Source organism: Haliotis cracherodii, unplaced genomic scaffold, assembly GCF_022045235.1.
Source record: "Haliotis cracherodii isolate W230 unplaced genomic scaffold, xgHalCrac1.p SCAF_13, whole genome shotgun sequence".
NCBI lineage: Eukaryota > Metazoa > Mollusca > Gastropoda > Lepetellida > Haliotidae > Haliotis > Haliotis cracherodii.
In genome coordinates, this window is record NW_027266268.1 from 41269003 (window position 1) to 41293520 (window position 24518).

General features: G+C 45.2%; 1 protein-coding gene across 1 annotated transcript; it reads left to right on the forward strand.

Annotated features, from left to right (window-relative positions):
• The first annotated feature begins 1437 nt into the window (after nt 1–1437).
• Nucleotides 1438–23113, forward strand: LOC139458725 (cation channel sperm-associated targeting subunit tau-like). Its single transcript, XM_071240133.1, has 2 exons — nt 1438–2627; nt 22783–23113. Exons 1-2 carry the CDS (start codon nt 1438–1440, stop codon nt 23111–23113), a joined length of 1521 nt encoding a protein of 506 aa, XP_071096234.1.
• The last annotated feature ends 1405 nt before the right edge of the window (nt 23114–24518 follow it).

The following is a 24518-nucleotide window of genomic DNA, read 5'->3' on the forward strand; positions in this document are numbered from 1 at the left end:
TACAGCAGTGAAATTATCTAGATACCGTGGGCTACACCAGTGAAATTATCTGGATGCCGTGGGCTACACCAGTGACCTTATCTAGATACCGTGGGCTACACCAGTGAAATTGTCGAGATGCTGTGAGCTAAATCAGTGAAATTATCTACATGCCATGGACTACATCAGTGAAACTATCTAAATGACTCAGACGACACAATGAAATTATCTAGATGCCGTGGACTACATCAGTGAAATTATCTACATGCCGTGGACTACTTCAGAGAAATTATCTGAATGCCTCGGACTACAATAGGGAATTATATAGATGCCGTGAGCTACACCAGGGAAATAATCGAGATGCCATGGACTACATCAGTGAAATTATCTGAATGCCTCTGACTGCAAAATGAAATTATCTACATGCCGTGGACTACATCAGTGAAATTATCTATATGCCGTGGACTACACCTGTTAAATCATCTAGATGCCGTGGACTACACCAGTGAAATTATCTAGATACCGTGGCTACGCCTGTGAAATTATCTAGATACCGTGGCTACATCAGTGAAATTATCGAGATACCGTTGGCTACATTAGTGAAATTATCTTGATACCGTGGCTACGCCAGTGAAATTATCTAGATACCGTGGCTACATCAGTGAAATTATCGAGATACCGTGGGCTTCACAAGTGAAATTATCTAGATGCCGTGGGCTACATTAGTGAAATTATCTGGATACCGTGGACTAAATCAGTGAAATTATCATGATACCGTGGACTAAATCAGTGAAATTATCTTGATACCGTGGACTACACCAGTGAAATTACCTAGATGCCGTGGACTACACCAGTGAAATTATCTACAAAAATGTTGTTGACTACCTCAGTGAAAACAAAGATCCGGAGTAGAATAGGTCTTCAGTAACCCAGCAACCCATGCTTGTCGTAGCGGGGTCGGGTGGTCAGGTTCACTGTTTTGGTTGATGCATATCATCGTATCCCGATTGCGTGGATCGATGCTCATGACATCAATCGTCACACAGCTGTTATAGTGCGGAGTGCGGCAAGAAACAAACAAAACAAAATTGAAATCATCTGGATGCCGTGGATTTAATTGATGCTATACTCCAATTTGTCGCGAAAGTTAGAGGATTTTATTGGCTATAGAGATGTTACTGATTTGAGCTCCCTCTGTACACCAGACTGGTGTTGCGAAACAATAATCTTAACCTGACCTGAAGCCGCACTTGTCTGAAAAAAAAACGTTTGATGGGTATCATGTCGACAATTTAACTTATAAGTAGACATAAATCTTTCTATGTATGTGAAGTACAAAGAAGGACATCAGCCTACCCACGTCATTAGCCTCCCAGCATCTTCAACCTCCAAGCGTCATCAGCCTCCCTGCGTCATTAGCCTCCCTGCGTCATCGGCCAGCCAGCGTCATCGGTCTCCATGAGTCATCAGCCTCCCTGCGTCATTGGCAAACCGGCGTCATCAGCCTCCCAGCGTCATCGGCCTCCCAGCGTCATTGGCAAACCAGCGTCATCGGCCTCCCTGCGTCATCGGCCTCCCTGCGTCATCAGCCTCCCAGCGTCATTGGCAAACCAGCGTCATCAGCCTGTATGTGTCATTGGCCTCCCTCCGTCATCAGCCTCTATGTGTCATCGGCCTCCCTGCATCATCAGCCTCCCTCCGTCATCAGCCTCCATGCGTCATCGGCCTCGCAGCGTCATTGGCAAACCAGCGTCATCAGCCTCCCTGCGTCATCGACCTCCCTGCGTCATCAGCCTCCCAGCGTCATTGGCAAACCAGCGTCATCGGCCTCCCTGCGTCATCGGCCTCCCTCCGTCATCAGCCTCTATGTGTCATCAGCCTCCCTGCACCATCAGCCTCACAGTGTCATCAGCCTCCCAGTGGCATTGGCCTCCCAGCATCATCAGCCTCCCAACATCATCTGCCAACCAGCGTCATGGGACGCCCTGTGTCATCAGCCTCCATGCGTCATCGGCCTCCCATGGTCATCGGCCAACTAGCGTCATCGGCCAACCAGCATCATCAGCCTCTATGCTTCATCGGCCTCCCGGCATCATCATCCTCCATGCGTCATCGGCCTCCCAGCGTCATCGGCCTCCCTGCGTCATCGGACAACCAGCGTCATCGGCCTCCCTGCATCATCGGCCAACCAGCGTTATCGGCCTCCCTGCGTCATCGGCCAACCAGCATAATCAGCCTCCCTCCGTCATCAGCCTTAATGTGTCATCGGCCTCACAGCATCATCGGCCAAACAGCGTCATCGGCCAATCAGCGTCATTGGCCAACCAGCGTCATCGGCCTCCCCTGTCATCAGCCTCTATGTGTCATCGGCCTCCCTGCATCATCAGCCTCCCTGCGTCATCAGCCTCTATGTGTCATCGGCCTCCCTGCATCATCGGCTTCCCTCCGTCATCAGCCTCCCTGCATCATCGGCCTCCCTGCATCATCGGCCTCCCTCCGTCATCAGCCTCTATGTGTCATGGGCCTCCCTCCGTCATCAGCCTCTATGTGTCATCGGCCTCCCTGCATCATCAGCCTAACAGTGGCATTGGCCTCCCAGTGGCATCGGCCTCACAGCCTCATCTGTCTCCAAGCGTGGAGAACGGGTGGTAAATATGTAAGAATCTGGTGGTAAAAAGAGCGGGGAACGGGTGGTAAATGAATGGGGAACGGATGGTAAATGAGCAGGAAACGGGTGGTAAATGAATGGTGAACGGGTGGTGAATGAGTGGGGAACGGGTGGTGAATGAGTGGGGAACGGGTAATAAATGAACGGGGAAAGGGTGGTGTTGAATGTATGGGGAACAGGTGGAGAATAAGTGGGAAATGGGTAGTTGGGAACGTTTGGTGGTGAATGAGTGTGGAACGGGCCTGTGTTGGGTATCAGGTAGTGATTGAGTGGGGAACGGGTGGTGTATGAGTTAGGAACGGGTGGTGATAGAGTGGGGAACGGATGATGGTAAATGAGCGGGGAATGGGTGGTAAATGAATGATGAACGGGTGGTGAATGAGTGGGGAAAGGGTAGTGAATGTGTGGGGAACGGGCGGTGGTGAATGAGCGGGGAACGGGCGATGAATCAGTGTGGAACGTGTGGTGAATGAATGGGGAACGGGTAATAAATGAGTGGGGAACGGGTGGTAAAGGAGTGAGAAACTTGTAGTGAATGAGTTGGGAACGGGTTGGCGTAAGTGAGTGGTGAATGAAAAGGAAACGGTTTCGAAATAAGTGGGGAACTTGTAGTGAATGAGTGGGGAAGGGCATATGAATGAGTGGTGAACGGGTTGTGGTGAATGTATGGGGAACGTGTGGCAAATGAATGGGGAACGGTTGGTGAATGAGCGGCGAACGAATTGTTAATGAATGGGGAACGGCCGGTGAATGTGTGGGGAACGTGTAATAAAGGAGTGGGGACCGGGTTATCAATGAGTGGGGAACGGATAGTAAACAAGTGGGGAACTTTAGTGAATGAGTGGGGAACGGGTGGTGGTGAATGAGTAGGGAACGGGTGGTGAATGAAAAGGGAACGGGTGGTGAATGAGTGGGGAACTAGTGGCGAATGATTGGTGAAAGGGTGGGGAATGAGTGGGGAACGGGTGGTAAATGCGTGGGGAACGGGTGCTGAATGATTTGGGAACTAGTAGCAAATGAATGGGGAACGGGTGGGGAATGAGTGGGGAACTAGTGGCGAATGATTGGGGAACGGGTGGGGAATGAGTTCGGAGCTAGTAGCAAATGAATGGGGAGCGGGTGGGGAATGAGTGGGGAACGGGTGATAAATGAGTGGGGAACACGTGGTGAATGAGCGGGGAACGGGTATCACATAAATGGGGAGCCAGTAGTGAATGATAGCGGAACAGGTGGTATTGAATGAATGGGGAACGGGTGATAAATGAGTGAGGAACGGGTGGAAGAGCTCCCCACTCATTCCCAACTAGTTCCCAAATCATTCATCACCCGTTCCTCATTTATTCACCACCACCCGTTCCCCACTCATTAACTACAAGTTCCGCACTTGTTTACTACCCGTTCTACATTCATTCAACACCCGTTCTCCACTCATTTACCAACCGTTCCTCACTCATTCAACAGCCGTTGTCCATTCATTCACCAACCGTTCCCACACATTTACCACTCCTTCCCAACTCATTCGCAACTAGTTCCCCACGTATTCACCATCCGTTCCCCACTGATTTATCACAAGTTCCCAAATCATTCACAACCCGTTCCCCAATCCTTTACCACCCGTTCCCGACACATTCACTATTCGTTCCCCAATCCTTTACCACCCGTTCCCGACACATTCACAACCACCCTTTCCCTACTCATTAATAACCCGTTCCCCATACATTCACCACACCTTCCCCACTCATTCACGACCACCCGCTCCCCATTCAATCACCACCTGTTCCCGACTCAATCATCACCATCCGTTCCCCACTCATTCACCACCCGTTCCCTAATCCTTTACCACCCGTTCCCCACAAATTCACCACCCTACCCCATTCATTCACCACCCGTTCCCCACTCGTTTACCACCCGTTTCCCACTTATTTACCATCAACCATTCCCCACTTCTTTACTACCCGTTCCCCACCAATCATTCCCACTCATTTACCACCCGTTCCCCACTCATTCACCACGACCCGTTCCCCACTCTTCCACTACAAGTTCCCCACTTGTTTACTGCCCGTTCCACACTCATTCACCACCAATCGTTGCCCACTCATTTACCACCGGTCCCCAACTCATTCCAAATCCCTTGCCCACTCATTTACCACCTGTTCCCTATTCATTCAACACCCGTTCCCCATTTATTTGCCACTAGCTCCCCACTCATTCACCATCTGTTCCCCACTCATTCGCCAGCCGTTTCTCATTCATTCCACAACCCTTCACCACTCATTTGCCACTACCTCCCCACTCATTCACCACCCGTTCCCCATTCATTTGCATCTAGCTCCCCACTCATTCACTATCCGTTCCCCGCTCATTCGCAAGCCGTTTCCCACTCATTCACCACCCGTTCCCCATTCATTTGCCACTAGCTCCCCACTCATTCACCACCCGTTCCCCGCTCATTCGCAACCCGTTCCCCACTCCTTAACCACCCGTTCCACGCTCATTCCCCACCCGTTCCCCACTCATTCACCGCCCGTTCCACACTCCTTAACCACCCGTTTCCCTTTCATTCACCACCCGTTCCCCACTTATTCACCACCAGTTCCCCACTCATTCACTACAAGTTCCCCACTCCTTTACCACCCGTTTCCCTTTCATTCACCACCCGTTCCCCACTTATTCACCACCAGTTCCCCACTCATTCACTACAAGTTCCCCACTCCTTTACCACCCGTTCCCCACACATTCACCACCCTACCCTATTCATTCACCACCCGTTCCCCGCTTATTTACTACCCATTCCCCACTCATTCGCCACTAGTTACCCACTCATTCTCCACCCGTTCCCCACTCATTCACCATCAACCATTCCCCACTTGTTTACTACCCGTTCCACACTCATTCACCACTTGTTCCCCACTCATTCACCACCCCTCTTTCCCAAATCATTCACTACAAGTTCCCCACTCGTTTACTGTCCGTTCCCTACTTTTTCACCACCCGTTTCCTTTTCATTCACCACCCGTTCCCCACTCTTTCACAACGAGTTCCCAACTTGTTTACTACCCGTTCCCCACTCAATCACTACCTGATACCCACTCATTCACCACACTCATTTACCACCTATCATTCCCCACTCATTTACCACCGGTCCCCATTCATTCGACACCTGTTCCCCATTCAATTGCCACTAGCTCCCCACTCATTCGCCATCCGTTCTCCAATTATTCGCCACCCGTTCCCTACTCATTCACTACAAGTTCCCCACTCGTTTACTGTCCGTTCCCTACTTATTCACCACCCGTTTCCTTTTCATTCCCCACCCGTTCCCCACTCATTCGCCAGCCGTTTCTCATTCATTCAGCAACCCTTCACCACTCATTTGCCACTACCTCCCCACTCATTCACCACCCGTTCCCCATTCATTTGCAACAAGCTCCCCACTCATTCACTATCCGTTCCCCGCTCATTCGCAAGCCGTTTCCAACTCATTCACCACCCGTTCCCCATTCATTTGCCACTAGCTCCCCACTCATTCCCCACCCGTTCCACACTCATTCCCCACCCGTTCCCCACTCATTCACCGCCCGTTCCACACTCCTTAACCACCCGTTCCCCACTCATTCACCACCCGTTCCCCACTCCTTAACCACCCGTTCCACACTCATTCCCCACCCGTTCCCCACTCATTCACCGCCCGTTCCACACTCCTTAACCAACCGTTCCCCACTTGTTTACTGCCCGTTCCCCACTCGTTCACCACCCGTTCCCCACTTATTCACCATCAACCGTTCCCCACTTGTTTACTACCCGTTCCCCACTCATTTACCACCCGTTCCCCACCCGTTCACCACTCGTTCACCACCCGTTCCCCACTCTTTTACCACCAACCGTTCCCAACTTGTTTACTACCCGTTCCCCACTCATTTATCACCCGTTCCCTTTTCAGTCACCACTCATTCCCCACCCGTTCCCCACTCATTCCCCAACTTGTTCCCCACTCATTTACCACCAACCGTTCCCCACTCATCCCCAACTTGTTCCCCACTCATTTACCACCAACCGTTCCCCACTCATTCCCCAACTTGTTCCCCACTCATTTACCACCAACCGTTCCCCACTCATCCCCAACTTGTTCCCCACTCATTTACCACCAACCGTTCCCCACTCATTCCCCAACTTGTTCCCCACTCATTTACCACCAACCTTTCCCAACTTGTTTACTACCCGTTCCCCACTCATTTATCACCCGTTCCCTTTTCATTCACCACCAGTTCCCCACTTATTTACCACCATCCGTTCCCCACTCATTTATCACCCGTTCCCTTTTCATTCACCACCAGTTCCCGAATTATTTACCACCATCCGTTCCCCACTCATTTAACACCCGTTCCTCACTCATTCACCACCCCTTAACAACTCATTCGCCACTAGTTCTCCACTTATTCACCACCCGTTCCCCATTCATTCACAACCCGGTCTCCATTGATTCACCACCAGTTCCCCTCATTCACCACCCGTGAAATGAACGGAATGATTTGGGAACGGGTGGTAAATGAGTGGGGAATGGGTGGTGAATCAGTGGGGAAGTAGTGACAAATGAGTGGGGAACGGGTGATAAGTGAGTAGGGATCGGGTGGTGAATGTGTGGGGAACAGGTGGTGAATGAGTGGGGACCAGGTAGTGATAGAGTTTGGAACGGGGGGCGGGTGAGTGGGAAAAGGATGGTGGTGATTGAACGGGTAACGGGTTGTAAATAAGTGGGGAACGGGAGGTGAATGAGTGGGGAACGGATGGTGAATGAGTGAGGAACGGGTGATGAAAGGGTGGGGAACGGGTGGTTTTTGAGTTGGGTACGAGTAGGGGTGATTGAGTGGGGAACGGGTGGTAAATGAGTGGGAAACGGATGGTGAATGAGTGGGGAAAGGGTGATGAAAGGGTGGGGAACGGGTGGTTTTTGAGTTGGGTACGAGTAGGGGTGATTCAGTGGGGAACGGGTGGTAAATGTTTTGGAAACGGGTGGTAATGTGTGGGGAACGGGTGCTGAGTGAGTCGGGAACGGATGGTGAATGAGTTGGGAACGGGTGGTGGTTTATGTGTGGGGAACGGGTGGTGATTGAATGGGGAGCGGGTGGTGGTGAATGGGCGGGGAACGGGCAACGAATGAGTTGGGAACGGGTGGTGAATGAGTCGGGAACGGGTAATAAATGAGTGGGAATAGGTGGTTGTGAATGAGTAGGGAACGGGCGGTGAATGAGTGGGGAACGGGCGGTGAATGAGTAAGGAACGGGTGGTAAATGAGTGTGGAACGGGTGGTTAAGGAGTGTGGAACGGGTGGTGAATGAGTGGGGAACGGGCGGTGAATGAGTGTGGAACGGGTGGTTAAGGAGTGGGGAACGGGCGGTGAATGATTCGGGAATGGGTGGTTAAGGAGTGTGGAACTGGCGGTGAATAAGTGGGGAACGGGTGGTGAATGAGTGGGGGGCGGGGGACGAATGAGAGGGGAACGGGTGAATGAGAGGGGAACAGGTATCGAATGAATGGGGAACGGGTTGTTAGAGAGTGTTACCAGTCATTGGTTTATCTGTCCCAGGCTAGGCGTTTTCCAGCCCGCCATGATATCACCTCCAGTTTGGCTCCCATCCCTAATTTCACCAAGCCAACAACAGCTACATCTTTAACCAAGGTCTCCATCCACAGAACCAGTAGAATTAGTGTCGGGAACTGTGGCAGGGATCCGCATTGTGTCATGGAAACTTGTCCGAGACTTAATACTGACGTGTCTTTAGGTCAAGGCAACAAGTCTCACTTCCCTTTTTGTCCGAGAATGAACTGTTTTGTCTTAGACTTTTTGTCCTAAAAACAATTCTACTAAGCCTACCTGGAAAGCCGATTTTTTTCTTCAGAATATGTGTTACTATAAAATCTACTGTGTGACTATGACGTCTAGTTTGTTACTATAACGTCTACTGTGTGACTAAGACGCCTACTGTGTGACTATAACGTCTATTGTGTGACTGTAACGTCTACTGTGTGACTATAACATCTACTGTTTGACTAGGACTTCTACCGTGTGACGGTTACATCTACTGTGGGACTATGACCTCTACTGTGTGACAATGACGTCTACTGTGTGACAATGACGTCTATTGTGTGACTGTAACGTCTACTGTGTGACTGTAACGTCTAATGTGTGACTATGACGTCTACCGTGAGACTATAACGTCTACCGTGTGACGGTTACATCTATTGTGGGACTATGACGTCTACTGTGTGACAATAACGTATATTGTGTGACTGTAACGTCTACTGTGTGACTATGACGTCTACTGTGTGACAATGACGTCTACTGTGTGACAATGACGTCTACTGTGTGACTGTAACGTCTACTGTGTGACTGTAACGTCTACTGTGTGACTATGACGTCTACCGTGTGACTATAACGTCTAGCGTGTGACGGTTACATCTACTGTGGGAATATAACGTCTACTGTGGGAATATAACGTCTACTGTGGGATTATGACGTCTACTGTGTGACAATGACGTCTACTGTGTGACTATGACGTCTACTGTGTGACTTTGACGTCTATTGTGTGACGGTAACGTCTATTGTGGGACTATAACGTCTACTGTGGAACTATGACCTCTACTTTGTCAATGACGTCTACTGTGTGACTATGACGTCTAATGTGTAACTATGACGTCTACTGTGTGGGTATGGCGTCTATTTTGTGACTACAATGTCTACTGTCTGACTATGACGTCTACTGTGTGACTATAACTACTGTGCGACTATGACGTCTACTGTATGACTATGTCTACTGTGCGACTATGTCCTATGTTGTGTGACTATGACGTTTGCTGTGTGAATATAATAATTCTGACGGTAACGTCTATTGTGTGACCATCACGTCTACTGTGTGACTATGATGTGTATTGCGTGACTATGACGTCTATTGTGTGGCTATGCCGTCTACTGATAACGGTAACGTCTACTGTGTGACTATGGCGACTATTGTATGACTATGACCTCTACTGGATGACTATGACGTCTACTGTGTGACTATGACGTCTACTGTGTGACTATATCCTTTACTATATGACGATAACGTCTTTTGTGTGACTATGACGTCTATTGTGTGTGTTAATGTCTACTGGTGACTGTCCACTGTCTGACTGTGACGTCTATTTTGTGACTATGTCTACTGTATGACTATAACGTCTACTTTGTGTCTATACCTACTGTGTGACTATGACATCTACTGTGGGAATATGACATCTACAGTCTGACTATGTGTACCGTGTTACTATGACGTGTATTGTGTAACTTAAACGCCTACTGTGTGACTATGATGTCTACTGTGTGACTATGACGTCTACCGTGTGATTATAACTACTGTGTGACTATGACGTCTATTGTGTGACACTGTCTACTGTGTGATTATGACGTCTACTGTGTGACGGTCACGTCTACTCTGTGACGGTAACTCTACTGTGTGACTATGTCTACTGCGTGATTATAATATCTACTGTGTGACTATGAAGCCTATTGTGTGACACTGTCTACTGTGTGACTATGACGTGAACTGCGTGACCCTAACGTCTGCTCTGTGACGGTAAGGTCTGCTGTGTGACTATAATGTCTACTGACTATGACGCCTACTATGTGATTATGACATCAACTGTGTGACTGAAACGTCTACTGTGTGACTATAATGTCTACTGTGTGACGGTAACGTCTACTTTGTGACGGTAACGTCTACTGTGTGACTATGACGCCTACTGTGTGATTATAACGTCTACTGTATGACTATGACATCAACTGTGTGACGGTAACGTCTACTGTGTGACTATAATGTCTACTGTGTGACTATAATGTCTACTGTGTGACTTTGACGTCTACTGTGCGACTATGCCTACTGTGTGACTATGACGTCTACTGTGTGACTTTGTCTACTGTGTGACTATGTCTACTGTTTGATTATGGCCATTGTGTGGCTGACGTCTACTGTGTGACTATGTCTACTGTGTGACTGTCTACTGTGTGACTCTCTACTGTGTGACTATGTCTACTGAGTGACGGTAACGTCTACTGTGTTATTACGACCTCCATTGTGTGACTATGGCGTCTACTATGTGTGTTACGTCTATTGTCTGACTTTGACGTCTACTGTGTGACTATGCTGTCTACTGTTTGATTATGTCTAATGTATGACTATAACTACTGTGCGACTATGACGTCTACTGTGTGACTATGACGACTACTGTGTGACCATGACGTCTACTGTGACTATGATGTCTACTGTTTCACTATGACGCTAACTGTGTCACAATGACGTCCACTGTGTGGCTTAACATCTACTGTGTGACTATAATGTTTACTGTGTGACGGTAACGCCTACTGTGTGACAATGACGTCTATCGTGTGACTATGACGTCTACTGGTGACGGTAACGTCGTTGGGCGGCGCGGCGTAGGAGGGCGTGCAACCACGCCTACAGTCGCACTCCACGGTTCAATGCTGACAGCTCAATACGCGGAATAACTGGATAAAAAAGATTGTGATTAGGACTTGAATTCTGTCCTGAAATGAGGTAATTATCTAATACTGTTTGCGAGCGATGCAAGGATATTTACAACTTCCTGTTCAACAAAGCGAGTGCATAGCGAGGTGAAAGTTGGTCGCTAGAGGGAGCTGACGGTGCTTTAGTTTCTCTACAATACCTGGACACGATTCGTCACAAAGGCAGCTTAAAGTCTTTATTCACAGGTAGAATCACAGTTCCTTTTCATTTTACCTTAATTATCTGGTTCACGGTTTCATTGAAATCCGGGCATGGTATAATTCTAAGGTGATTTCGACACGTGAGTCTGTAACGTCCCCGCGTGGCCGCCATATGCTGCAGGCGGCGTGACTCGCCCGACATATTTCCAAATAGCGTCACATAGCCTTTTGCACGTGTACTTTGTAGAAGGCTCGTGATGTGCACGTGCATGTAACGCGCCTGGATGTGGAGCGTATGTCGACACGGGAGTTATCCGGAACACAAGCGCACATGCACTACGTCTGTCCCCCTCCTGGATTGCCCTGTGTCCGAGCTGCGACATCGCCAATGCCTCATTGATCTAGTGGTAGGGCGTTCACCCGGAGAGCGGGAGGTCGGGGGTTCGATCCCCGTCTGTGTCATACCAAAAGACGTTAAAAGATGGTAATTGTTGTTACCCTGTCTGGCGCTCGCCATTAAGCGACTAAAACAAGGACTGGTCGGCTCGGAGTCAATATACTGTGTCTGAGAGGGTATTCAAGTTAAACTGCGGAATGGTATCTCAGTGGGCTAGCACTATAAACTCGGTAATAAGTCTGGACTAGTACAAGCAGCCACACGTGCATGCATGTCGCTATATAAGTACAATAATCTTGAAGGCGACGTTAAACCCCATTTCACCTCACACAACCAATGTCCTGTCCTCTCCCTGTGAGGTAGTTTATAGCTCTCTGTGAGGTAGGTTGTAGTCTTAAGGTGACCGTTTGTCAGCTGATCGTCATTCGGCTAATCTCGGGTTTGCCTACGAACAGAACCAGCCTATTGTCATCTTCGCCGGAAAAAAATGTACAAATATTTTTCAAAGGAAGCATTTCTTGAAGCACCGGTATAGCGTGCCCTTAGATACGATTATGATGTTTGTCCGTACCTTAAGGTGGCGTTTTGCGTTTCACTTATGGGTATCGTGTTATTTAATTTGAAATAATAATTAAATGGGCGTCAGTGTGGGTAACGGCGAGCCGTGCTCAGTCATCGGCCGCGGGGGGAAGTATTGTTACAGAGCTCCGGCTGTTGTTATCATAAGGTTGCGACTAGCCCGACCAAACTTCATATCTAATTCATTGTGCGTAACCTTTGCTTTTCACTTAACAAAAAATAAGATTAACGTAAATCATGTCTTTGGGTGTTTAAGATTTCCAAATAATGTGTCAAATGCTCGTGTTTATCCCGCGGGTTGGGTTTCCCCGGAATACGTGCCTGTCCCCCGCGCCGCTCCCCACGCCACACAGGGGACATGTGCGACTCAATAGAATTATTGTCATGTGATAAACTAAGCATTAAACACAAGATAGCCCATCAAGGATAACTAATCTCGCATTATGGCCAGTTCTCGCCGAGATGACCTGATGGCCCCGAGATCAAGGGAGGTAATCCTGATGGGCAATACGCTGTAGTTTTGTGGGTGGCCGTAACTATTCTGACGATGTGTCTTTGAGCGTGGAGAAATGGACGTATTAAATTCATCACATGAGCGCCATCCTTTGGTCCAATCACTCCTGGTGTTCTATAATTAGTTCTGATTGACAAACAACAAAGAAGAAGAGAACAATTGGGTAACAACACCCAGCAGGCAGAGTGTACCACGGGATTTTTGTTTGTGTCATTATTTGTTGTTGTTGTTGTTCTTGTTGTTGGTTTATGTTGTTTGTTTTGTTTGGGTATTTTATTTTTTTTGGAGGGAGGGGGGGGGGGGGGGTGGTGGAGGGGGGCGGTCGCGGGGATGGGGTTGGTTTAAGATCAGCACTGCAAGGTATGTGTAATTGGGGCTTTTCAGTAAAACAGGGGCTTGATTATTTGTTTAAGAAACAAATCCCGGCCTCCTGAAAATCCAATGGATGTCACTTAGTGGAGGAAAGCACGAGAGGCGAGCTGCATCCTCAATGACTGCAGTTCTCAGTTGAGTATGTTATTTAGAAATATGAACACGAGGGAATAGTACATAAACTTGTGTTCGTGTGGCACTGATTTTAGTTTCGGTATTTCGGTATTTCCAGAGCGTGAATGTACCGGGCTATATTTCAAATCCCCAGAATGCACGTGAGGATGCAGTAAGCTCTATTTTACCCAGGTTTGAATCAGGCGCAGTCAGGACGTTGCGTCAACACGCATTATAAAAATGGTGTGAAGTCAAGAACAATGCGCGACATCAGGTCAATGTGACGTCATCAGACTAAAGCGAGACTAAATTTCAAACGTAAGAAGAAATATGATGACAGGTGATCACTGCTGCACGGGCTGCCCCGAGTCGGCACAAGATCGGCCAGGGGGCCAGGAGAGACTTGACCGGCTCAGTCATTGGGAGCAAAACATTCAAGACAATAGTCAATGTCACTCTGATCTGTTTCCAAGTTGGCTGATATACAAATCATTGGGTTGTTATATTCAAATGTGAATCGGTTTGGTCGTCCTCGGCGTCCTCGCGTTTTCTTGGGGAGTACGTTAACCCTTTGTGAAACTCCTGACTGGGGATTGTCTGTTTCAGGATTTATCCAAAGTCGGTGTTTTTCGTAAACTTGGATACAATACCTCATGACATAAAAATACAAATGCTGGATCTCGATTTTAAAGGTGAAGAGTTGTAAACATACACACGGAGTTTTCATTGGATGGCCAGGATATATATGTTATAAACCTGCCTAATATACAAACGTGTGTTCAAATCCATATGAATGTCAATGTTTACTAATTGACAGGCCCACTTCTCCTAAAGTACGAACACAATGCCTAATACAAACAATTACATGAACACTTGTTTACTTAAGAACTGATTTCCATTTCATTTTTGTGTCCTTTTTAAACATGAGGCATATGTCCCTGCCATGACCTCCAGTTTAACATTACAAAGCAGAAAGCTATTGCTCCATGGGTAAAACAGTTTGTACCTGTAGATATCATCAGTTTGATATTACAAAGCAGAAAGCTATTGCTCCATGGGTAAAACAGTTTGTACCTGTAGATATCATCAGTTTGATATTACAAAGCAGAAAGCTATTGCTCCATGGGTAAAACAGTTTGTACCTGTAGATATCATCAGTTTAACATTACAAAGCAGAAAGCTATTGCTCCATGGGTAAAACAGTTTGTACCTGTAGATATCATCAGTTTGATATTACAAAGCAGAAAGCTATTGCTCCATGGGTAAAACAGTTTGTACCTGTAGATATCATCGGTTTTACATTACAAAGCAGAAAGCTATTGCTCCATGGGTAAAACAGTTTGTACCTGTAGATATCATCAGTTTGATATTACAACGCAGAAAGCTATTGCTCCATGGGTAAAACCGTTTGTACCTGTAGATATCATCAGTTTGATATCACAACGCAGAAAGCTATTGCTCCATGGGTAAAACAGTTTGTACCTGTAGATATCATCAAGTTTTGTGCAGCGTCTCTCATAACTTTATATCGGTGGCGATGTATTATTTTCATGCATAAACGTCTATTATATGCATGTTTTTTATGATGTTTAGCGGTGAGACGAAAATAAAATATTTGTCTGTCTGCGTTTTTGGAGGCATATGCGTAATGGCCGATGTACAGGCCGGCTCCTCGCGATTGATGCTGATGATTGCAAAACGTGCACTCCGGTTGTTATGTTTATTACAACATAAACGCAAACATGCATCGAAGTCAATTCTTATAAAGAAATAAGTCAATAATAATAACTTCACTGACTGATAATGTAATAACTAAAACACACAAAAAACAACGTTAGGAATGACTTCGAAATCAGTGCCATTGTTCAGCGCGCTGATGCAACACAAGCCCCGCCCTTCCTGTTCTCAGCCAATCAGGAAACAGTAGTCCGTAAATGGGTGTGGTCTACTAATGGAAACATAAACGTAAAATGAATCGCTAGGTTTGCCAATTAAATGACATGGTGTCCTTGCAATTTATTTATAAACACTTATGATCGAGTAATGATCTAGCTCTCAAATCTTTACAATGAGGAGGTTTCTCCCTCTGATACCAAATTCATCATCATTCTGAAAAATAAATATTGGTGATTATAGACTGTGGTATATCTTTTACCATGTTGAATACAAACATTCGTGGTGTATCTTTTACCATGTTGAATGTAGATATTCGTGGTGTATCTTTTACCATGTTGAATGTAGATATTCGTGGTGTATCTTTTACCATGTTGAATGTAGATATTCGTGGTGTATCATTTACCATGTTGAATGTAGATATTCGTGGTGTATCTTTTATCATGTTGAATGTAGATATTCGTGGTGAATATTTTACCATGTTGAATGTAGATATTCGTGGTGTATCTTTTACCATGTTGAATGTAGATATTCGTGGTGTATCTTTTACCATGTTGAATGTAAACATTCGTGGTGTATCTTTTACCATGTTGAATGTAGATATTCGTGGTGTATCTTTTAGCATGTTGAATGTAGATATTCCTGATGTATCTTTTACCATGTTGAATGTAGATATTCGTGGTGTATCTTTTACCATGTTGAATGTAGATATTCCTGGTGTATCCTTTACCATGTTGAATGTAGATATTCCTGATGTATCTTTTACCATGTTGAATGTAGATATTCGTGGTGTATCTTTTACCATGTTGAATGTAGATATTCCTGACGTATCTTTTACCATGTTGAATGTAGATATTCGTGGTGTATCTTTTACCATGTTGAATGTAGATATTCGTGGCGTATCTTTTACCATGTTGAATGTAGATATTCCTGGTGTATCTTTTACCATGTTAAATGTAGATATTCCTGATGTATCTTTTACCATGTTGAATGTAGATATTCGTGGTGTATCTTTTACCATGTTGAATGTAGATATTCGTGGCGTATCTTTTACCATGTTGAATGTAAACATTCGTGGTGTATCTTTTACCATGTTGAATTCGTGGTTTGTCTGTTACCATGTTGAACGTAGATATTCGTGGTATGTCTGTTATATCAAGAACACAAGCCAGTGTGATATAGCTTAATTTCATTTATTATTACTGAAGATATCAAACATGTGATTCGTTCCTCGTGATAATGATTGATTGTATTGAGTCGGCATTGGCAGTAATGGCCCCTACACAAAACACACGGGCCATCAACCGCCGAGCCACGCGGAGCGGGAAAATATAACCCATTTATAACGGCTATAGAAAACAGAGTCACCAATTTTGAAACTGTCGATGAGATCTTGAGGGAAATGTTTAATGTCTATAAAAATGTTTAATTCGAAAGACATCTCGGTATTCCTGACGCCTCGATGTGTTAAACTGTAATGCGTGGTACATGAAAGCTCCTCGCCCAGGCCCGCTGTGAGGAGCATATGGCCTCGCTCATTGTCCACCAATACCAATCTCCTTACACTGTCTTTACGGCCTCGTGACCAGATGTATCTCATCCGAAACAATAGCAGTCGCTCTGCTCCGACCTCCACACTCCGGGGCATCAAAACATATATTTATGGCCTTTTTTAAGTTATTGGCAATTTTGTTTTAGTTTGCGTCCAAACCCCACAGGTTGGGTAAGGGCTGACGGTGGGTCGCGATTAGTGTTTTCATGCGAAGAACTAGGCTACGTGACAGATTGACAAGCTTACAACATTACTGCAGATTCCCGTGTCATGTATCATTGCCGCAGATTGCAATTCTTATATCATTGCCGCAGATTCCCATTCTTATATCATTGCCACAGATTGACATGCTTATATTATTGCCGCAGATTGACACGCTTATATCATTGCCACAGATTCCTATGCTTATATCAATACCACAGATTCCCATTCTTATATCATTGGAACAGACTACCATGCATATATCTTTGAAACAGATTGACATGCTTATATCAATGCCACAGATTAAAATGCTTCTATCATTGCCACAGATTACCATGCTTCTATCATTGCCACAGATTGACATGCTTATATCATTGCCACAGACTGACATGCTTATATCATTGCCATAGATTGCCAAGCCTATATCATTGCTGCAGATTGACATGCTTATATCATTGCCACAGATAACGATGCTAATATCATTGCCGCAGATTAACATGCTAATATCATTGCCGCAGATTGACAGGCTGACATCATTGCCACAGACTGCCATGCTTACATCATTGCCGCAGATTGACATGTTTATATCATTGCCGCAGATTGCCATTCTTATATCATTACCGCAGATTGACATGTTTATATCATTGCCGCAGATTGCCATTCTTATATCATTACCGCAGATTGACATGTTTATATTATTGCTACAGATTGACATTCTTATATCATTGACACAGACTACAATGCATATATCATTGAAACAGATTGACATGCTTATATCAATGCCACAGATTACCATGCTTCTATCATTGCCACAGACTGTCATGCTTACATCATTGCAACAGATTGACATGTTTATATCATTGCCGCAGATTGCCATTCTTATATCATTACCGCAGATTGACATGTTTATATCATTGCCGCAGATTGCCATTCTTATATCATTACCGCAGATTACCTCGTTTATATCACTGCCATAGATTACCTTGCTTATATCATTGCTATAGATTACATTGCTTATATCATTGCCATAGATGACCTTGCTTACATCATTACCATAGATTGCCTTGCTTATATCATTGCCATAGATTACCTTGCTTATATCATTGCCATAGATTACCTTGTTTATATCATTGCCATAGATTACCTTGCTTATATCATTGCCATAGATGACCTTGCTTATATCATTGCCATAGATGACCTTGCTTATATCATTGCCATAGATGACCTTGCTTATATCATTGCCATAGAGTACCTTGTTTATATCATTGCCATAGATGACCTTGCTGATATCATTGCCATAGATTGACATGCTTATATCTTTGCCATAGATTGACATGCTAACATCATTGCCGCAGATTGCCATTCGTATATCATTACCGCAGATTGACATGTTTATATCATTGCCGCAGATTGCCATTCTTATATCATTACCGCAGATTACCTCGTTTATATCATTGCCATAGATTACCTTGCTTATATCTTTGCCATAGATTACCTTGCTTATATCATTGCCATACATTGACATGTTTAAATCATTGCCATAGATTACCTTGCTTATATCTTTCCCATAGATTGACATGCTTATATCATTGCCGCAGATTGTCATTCGTATATCATTACCGCAGATTGACATGTTTATATCATTGCCGCAGATTGCCATTCTTATATCATTACCGCAGATTACCTCGTTTATATCATTGCCATAGATTACCTTGCTTATATCTTTGCCATAGATTGACATGCTTATATCATTGCCGCAGATTGCTGCGGGAAAAAGAAACAAAGCAGCTCTACAATCCCAAGCCATGTTTTACTGTTACTGATATTTCCTCCTGAACACAGCTCGGTGGGATGGCATTAATAATGTGCATATTTGATTGCAAATTGTATCGCTTGTTTAGAATCAGGTGAGATAGAACTAGACCCTGCGCCGCGCAATACAATGGTCGAAATAGAAGACTACGTTGTACACTAACGCACTCACAAGGACGGGGATTGATTAAGGAATAAAATACTTCTCTTGATGGGTGGGAGTATAGACGGCGTCCGGGCATACGAGACAGGAGCCTGACGGTAGGGCGCGACACAGCCACAAAGAGACACGTTTCCGTCAAGAGAGACCGTTTTCTGGCATATGGTATCACAGGTAAAGGCTTTGTCAATTTAATGACGATCGCCGATGCGATGTCGTAATGGCGTAATGATTAATAACGACAATGTTTACACGACGTCGCTCGGTAATTGTTTTCTTGAATTATGTTCTAATCAAATGTCAATGAATTATTGATACATTGCTGGCGAGATTGGGCATCGGAAACACTGAAACAGATGCGAATAGTAATTGTGTTTCCCATTAAAGGAAAGGCAGGGAATGAAATTCTGTCTATTGCTTTTGGGTAATCGCCGAGAGGAGTTTTGAAGTCTATGTGCACCTTTTGACCTGCGATAATTTCCATACCGATTTCCAATTAACCTGTAATTGTACACTTGATCTGTGACACAAGACACAGTACCTTCTAGTACCTCACAGTACCTCTCTGCATACCGTATACCGTGTCCCTAAATACTAGTAATCCACACCCGTATGGTTTTCATCTGTTCGCGCATAATTGCAACCCAGTTTGTTTGTATGTATGTATGTATGTATGTTTGTTTGTTTAGTTGTTTCTTTGTTTGTTTGATTGTTTGACGCCGCACTCAGCTATATTCCTTCTATGTGACGACAGTCTGTAAATAATCGAGTCTGGACCAGACTGAAGTGACCGACATCATGAGCATCGATCACCCGACCACTCGATCCTGTTAATTGCCTCTAACGACAAGCATAGTCGCCACTTAAGACAAGCATGCTGAAGACCTATTTCTCCGCGGATTTTTGCGGGTGTATCCAGTTTGAATCTTTATGTATTGGGTATTTACAATCAGTGCCCTGTGTCTAACACTGTATCGTGTGTGCTGTACCGGTGGGTACCCCGTAGTGAAGCATCTGACATTACTCTTCGTACTAAGATGCCATTAACGATGCCATTTACTTTTTTGTAATATGCAAAAATAAAGAATTATCATATAAAGCACAAAGTGATGGCAACGCTACAATTATTTAAAACTAATAATAAAATCTGGGCGGTTGTTGTTGCGCTAAGATCGCCTTGAGCACGTGTTTGAGGCAGTTTCACTTGCAATGTGACGTCACTAGTGTCTGGCGATATCAATAGATAGACGCGATTGTTTTTGTCGTTAAGTTTATAGATTTCTAAGTATCACTGAGCAGACGACATATTTCTTTTCAGATATACCCAAACCCAACAAAAGGCGACATACTCCCTGTGTCATCAAGCGTTCTCAGAGTGAACTAAGTAGCAGCAAAGCTAATTCTTCTTGAAACCCTTCCTATTACTTAACAGCGTAGTAAATATGATCCGACAACACGCAATGGGACAAATGAAGTGAACAGCCTGCATTTGAAACACATCAGTGAGAACATCCAGCCATCACACCGCGTCACTCTTCACGGAGACACAATACTTGAAGGAATACTTTAATTACTCACTTAAATTATTGTTGCTATTTGGTATTTCGTTTTATTAAAAAACTCAGTGAGCAATAAAAGCATTCATTTAGAGTCACGTGACGGAAACAATGCGCCCTCAGTGCGCCTTTGTCAGCCATTCCTTGTCAGTCACAGCAAGCACACACACACAGAAGTCCAAATTGTTTTCTTATGAAAAATTAAGAGTTTAAGATAATTTTTTCGATAGTTAAATCCATTATATGTAACTAACAAATGCAATCTTGGGAATTGAAACATACTTTCTCCGTTGTATTTACACTTAAAGTTATGACAATCTACTTTAGGTGCTGATAATGTGGACATTTAGAGGAACTTAACCTGGCCCCGTGGGAGCGATCCCTATACACGAGCCACCCCGCGTGTATTATTGACAGGGGTACTGGGGCGTGGGGGTAATTTGTTAATTACCGTGTGTCTAGGTGCACGTAGTAATACAGGCACAACACAGCCTACATGTTGTGCTGACAGACATCAGTGTTGTGTCGGCTCTGTCAAACGAGAACGCCGCTTTTGTTATGACGTTGAATCTATCAGACCTGTGCCTTTCTGATGTTTCGACTCTTCCAAACGTGAACCTTTCTAATCAATTTCTATCAATAAGATATCTTTTGTTTTGTCGGCTCTATCTAACTAGAGCCCCTATGTTGTGTCGGCTCTATCTAACTAAAGCCCTATGTTGTGTCGGCTCTCTCTAACTAGAGCCCCTATGTTGAGTCGGCTCCATCTAGGGAGGGCCCTCTGCTGTGTCGGCTCTATCTAACTAGAGACCCTATGTTGTGTCGGCTCTATCTAACTAAAGCCCTATGTTGTGTCGGCTCTCTCTAACTAGAGTCCCTATGTTGAGTCGGCTCCATCTAGGGAGGGCCCTCTGCTGTGTCGGCTCTATCTAACTAGAGACCCTATGTTGTGTCGGCTCTATCTAACTAAAGCCCTATGTTGTGTCGGCTCTCTCTAACTAGAGCCCCTATGTTGAGTCGGCTCCATCTAGGGAGGGCCCTCTGCTGTGTCGGCTCTATCTAACTAGAGACCCTATGTTGTGTCGGCTCTATCTAACTAAAGCCCTATGTTGTGTCGGCTCTCTCTAACTAGAGTCCCTATGTTGTGTCGGCTCTATCTACCTAGAGACCCTATGTTGTGTCGGCTCTATCTAGGCAGGGCCCTCTCTTGTGTCGGATCTATCTAACTAGAGCTCCTCTCTTGTGTCGCGCTTCTCTAACTAGAAGCGCTGTGCGTGTCGGTAGCAGTCACGTACACATCAAAAATCACGATGTAAACCACAGCAAATAGCTATAATCTCCCTTAATGTATACATCTTTCATCGAATGTGCAGCCATTTGGTAGCAGTTCGATACCGTTTCGGCTCAATAGACCACATGTCAAGTCTTTTTCTCGCAAAGTCACGTCTTACAAACACGATAATTGAAATGGGCATCGCGAGACTGTTTTGCTGCGGGATGACATCTCGCTATTTGCTGCGGCGCAGTGTCAGTTTTCGGCACACACGCTTTCAATGGCGGCCCGTCGTGGTGTTGACTCTACAAGCACACGGCAAATCAGTCAAGACTGTTTCTTTCTCAACTTCTCTCACAGATAAACAAAGTCGATTACCTCTTTTCATGACGCTTTTTCTTTCAGTGGCCTCTTGTCTGGGGCAAAATAGGAAATAATTACCGGCCAGCGATATCTTAAGCCACGACATCGGAGCAAGTGCGTGTTCCCGCAAACGATATGATGTGAAGCAATTTACTGAGTATTATTTTAGAATACATGGAAATGTAGAGTCAAATTTCATCAAAGGAAATTAACTGCGCTCCAGTCGGATGAGACTTAGGCATAATCTGCGACCGCCTGTCTATTGAGGGGAGGTAACACTGCCGTGTTTTTCACGCATCTTGACTGCTGATGCAGACGCATTGTGATCGAAATAATTAGAAGAATACAGCAATGCCTTCAGTTTTATTTCATCGTCAAAAGCGAATTTTTACTCCAAAAGTTATTGCAATTATTAGTGCAGCGCAGACAGCACTGAAAAGAGATCTCCGTCAATGATGGTCGCTCACGCAGCCTGGTAACATGGTCACTGTGTTATGATGGGTGTGACGCATTCTAATAGCCAGCAACACCCTAGTCTTACATTCTGCTGACAACATAGTCACCATCACCAACACCAACGCCCTACCGACATACACACCATCAACGTCAAAACCATTACTGTCAACACCACAGCACCGTCAACGCCAACAGCACCGTCTGCACCAACAACGCCGACAACACCAATGCACAGTCACCATCACAATTCCAACCACGAACAACGCCGTCAACATATACAACACCGTCACGGATCAACACCATCACAGAGAACACATTCAACGTCAACACCGACAACATCGCCAACACCAAACACGTCGACAACACGGTCAGTATCGTCAACACTCTGACACAGTTAACATGTCAACACCGTCACATCAACACCAACAACACCATCGCCGACAACACATTCACCATCAACACCGACAACGTCGTCAACACCAACAACACCGATTTCGAGGCTGGATAGATGTGGAGGATGTATCATACAGTAGATGAAGAAGTAAACATGTAGGGATGAGTTCATGGATGGATGTCTACTGACCATCAAGTGGCCTTGAGTGAGTGAGTGAGTGAGTGAGTGAGTGAAAGCGTTTACCAACATGTGGCTACCCTACCGCCTCAACATAACATGTAATCTCATTTAACACTACAGCTGTTGGGATACAGAAGATAACATGTGTCCTCTCTTTGATGTCACTGCAAGTGTACATGTGCCATTGTGTGAAACAGGAAACAACAAAAACACAGATGGATAATTCGACTTGATTAATTCACCATCTTGAGATGATGCCAATATGGACCTACTGAAGAAGGTCCATTTACCGGAGGACCTACTGTCCGCCAGTATCTGGATCAGCGCATCACATACTCATTTAGTATCCTTTGTAGTCCATGTCAGATGTGAACGTGTTTTGGGAATCTGGCTGGTACTCGCTGTAACGAGACTCTCGCCTCCCTGCGTCTCATTTAATTACACGTAGTTATGATTAAATACAATTAATAATTAAAACCGACAGTTTATGAACAGACCAATTACATCCTCCACAACATGGCATCTTTCTAAAGATAAGAACAGCTCTAATCAGTTCAGTGTACTTGATATGCATTCACTCCACATAGAGCAGGTCTATACAACACCTAGCTAGAAGCTAGTAATATTATCCCTGTAGCATGTCTCTAACACAATACTCTCGCGTGTCTCTAACACAACCATCTAGCATGTTTCTAATACAACCCTTAAGCATGCCTCTAACACAACCCTCTAGCATGTCTCTAACACAACCCTCTTGCATGTCTCTAACAGCCCTCTAGCATGTCTCTAACACAATCCTCTAGCATGTCTCTAACACAATCCTCTAGCATGTCTCTAACATAACCCTCTAGCATGTCTCTAACATTGGCCTCTAGCATGCCTCTAACACAACCCTCTTGCATGTCTCTAACAACCCTCTAGCATGTCTCTAACACAATCCTCTAGCATGTCCCTAACACAGGCCTCTAGCCTGTCTCTAACACGATCCTCTAGCATGTCTTTAACACAACCCTCTAGCATGCCTCTAACACAGGCCTCTAGCCTGTCTCTAACACGATCCTCTAGCATGTATTTAACCCAACCCTCTTGCATATCTCTAAAACAGGCCTTTAGCATGTCTCTAACATAACCCTCTAGCATGCCTCTAACACAGGCCTCTAGCATGTCTCTAACACGATCCTCTAGCATGCCTCTAACACAGGCCTTTAGCATGTCTCTAACACAACCCTCTAGCATGTCTCTAACACAGGCCTCTAGCATGTCTCTAACACGATCCTCTAGCATGCCTCTAACACAGGCCTTTAGCATGTCTCTAACACAACCCTCTAGCATGTCTCTA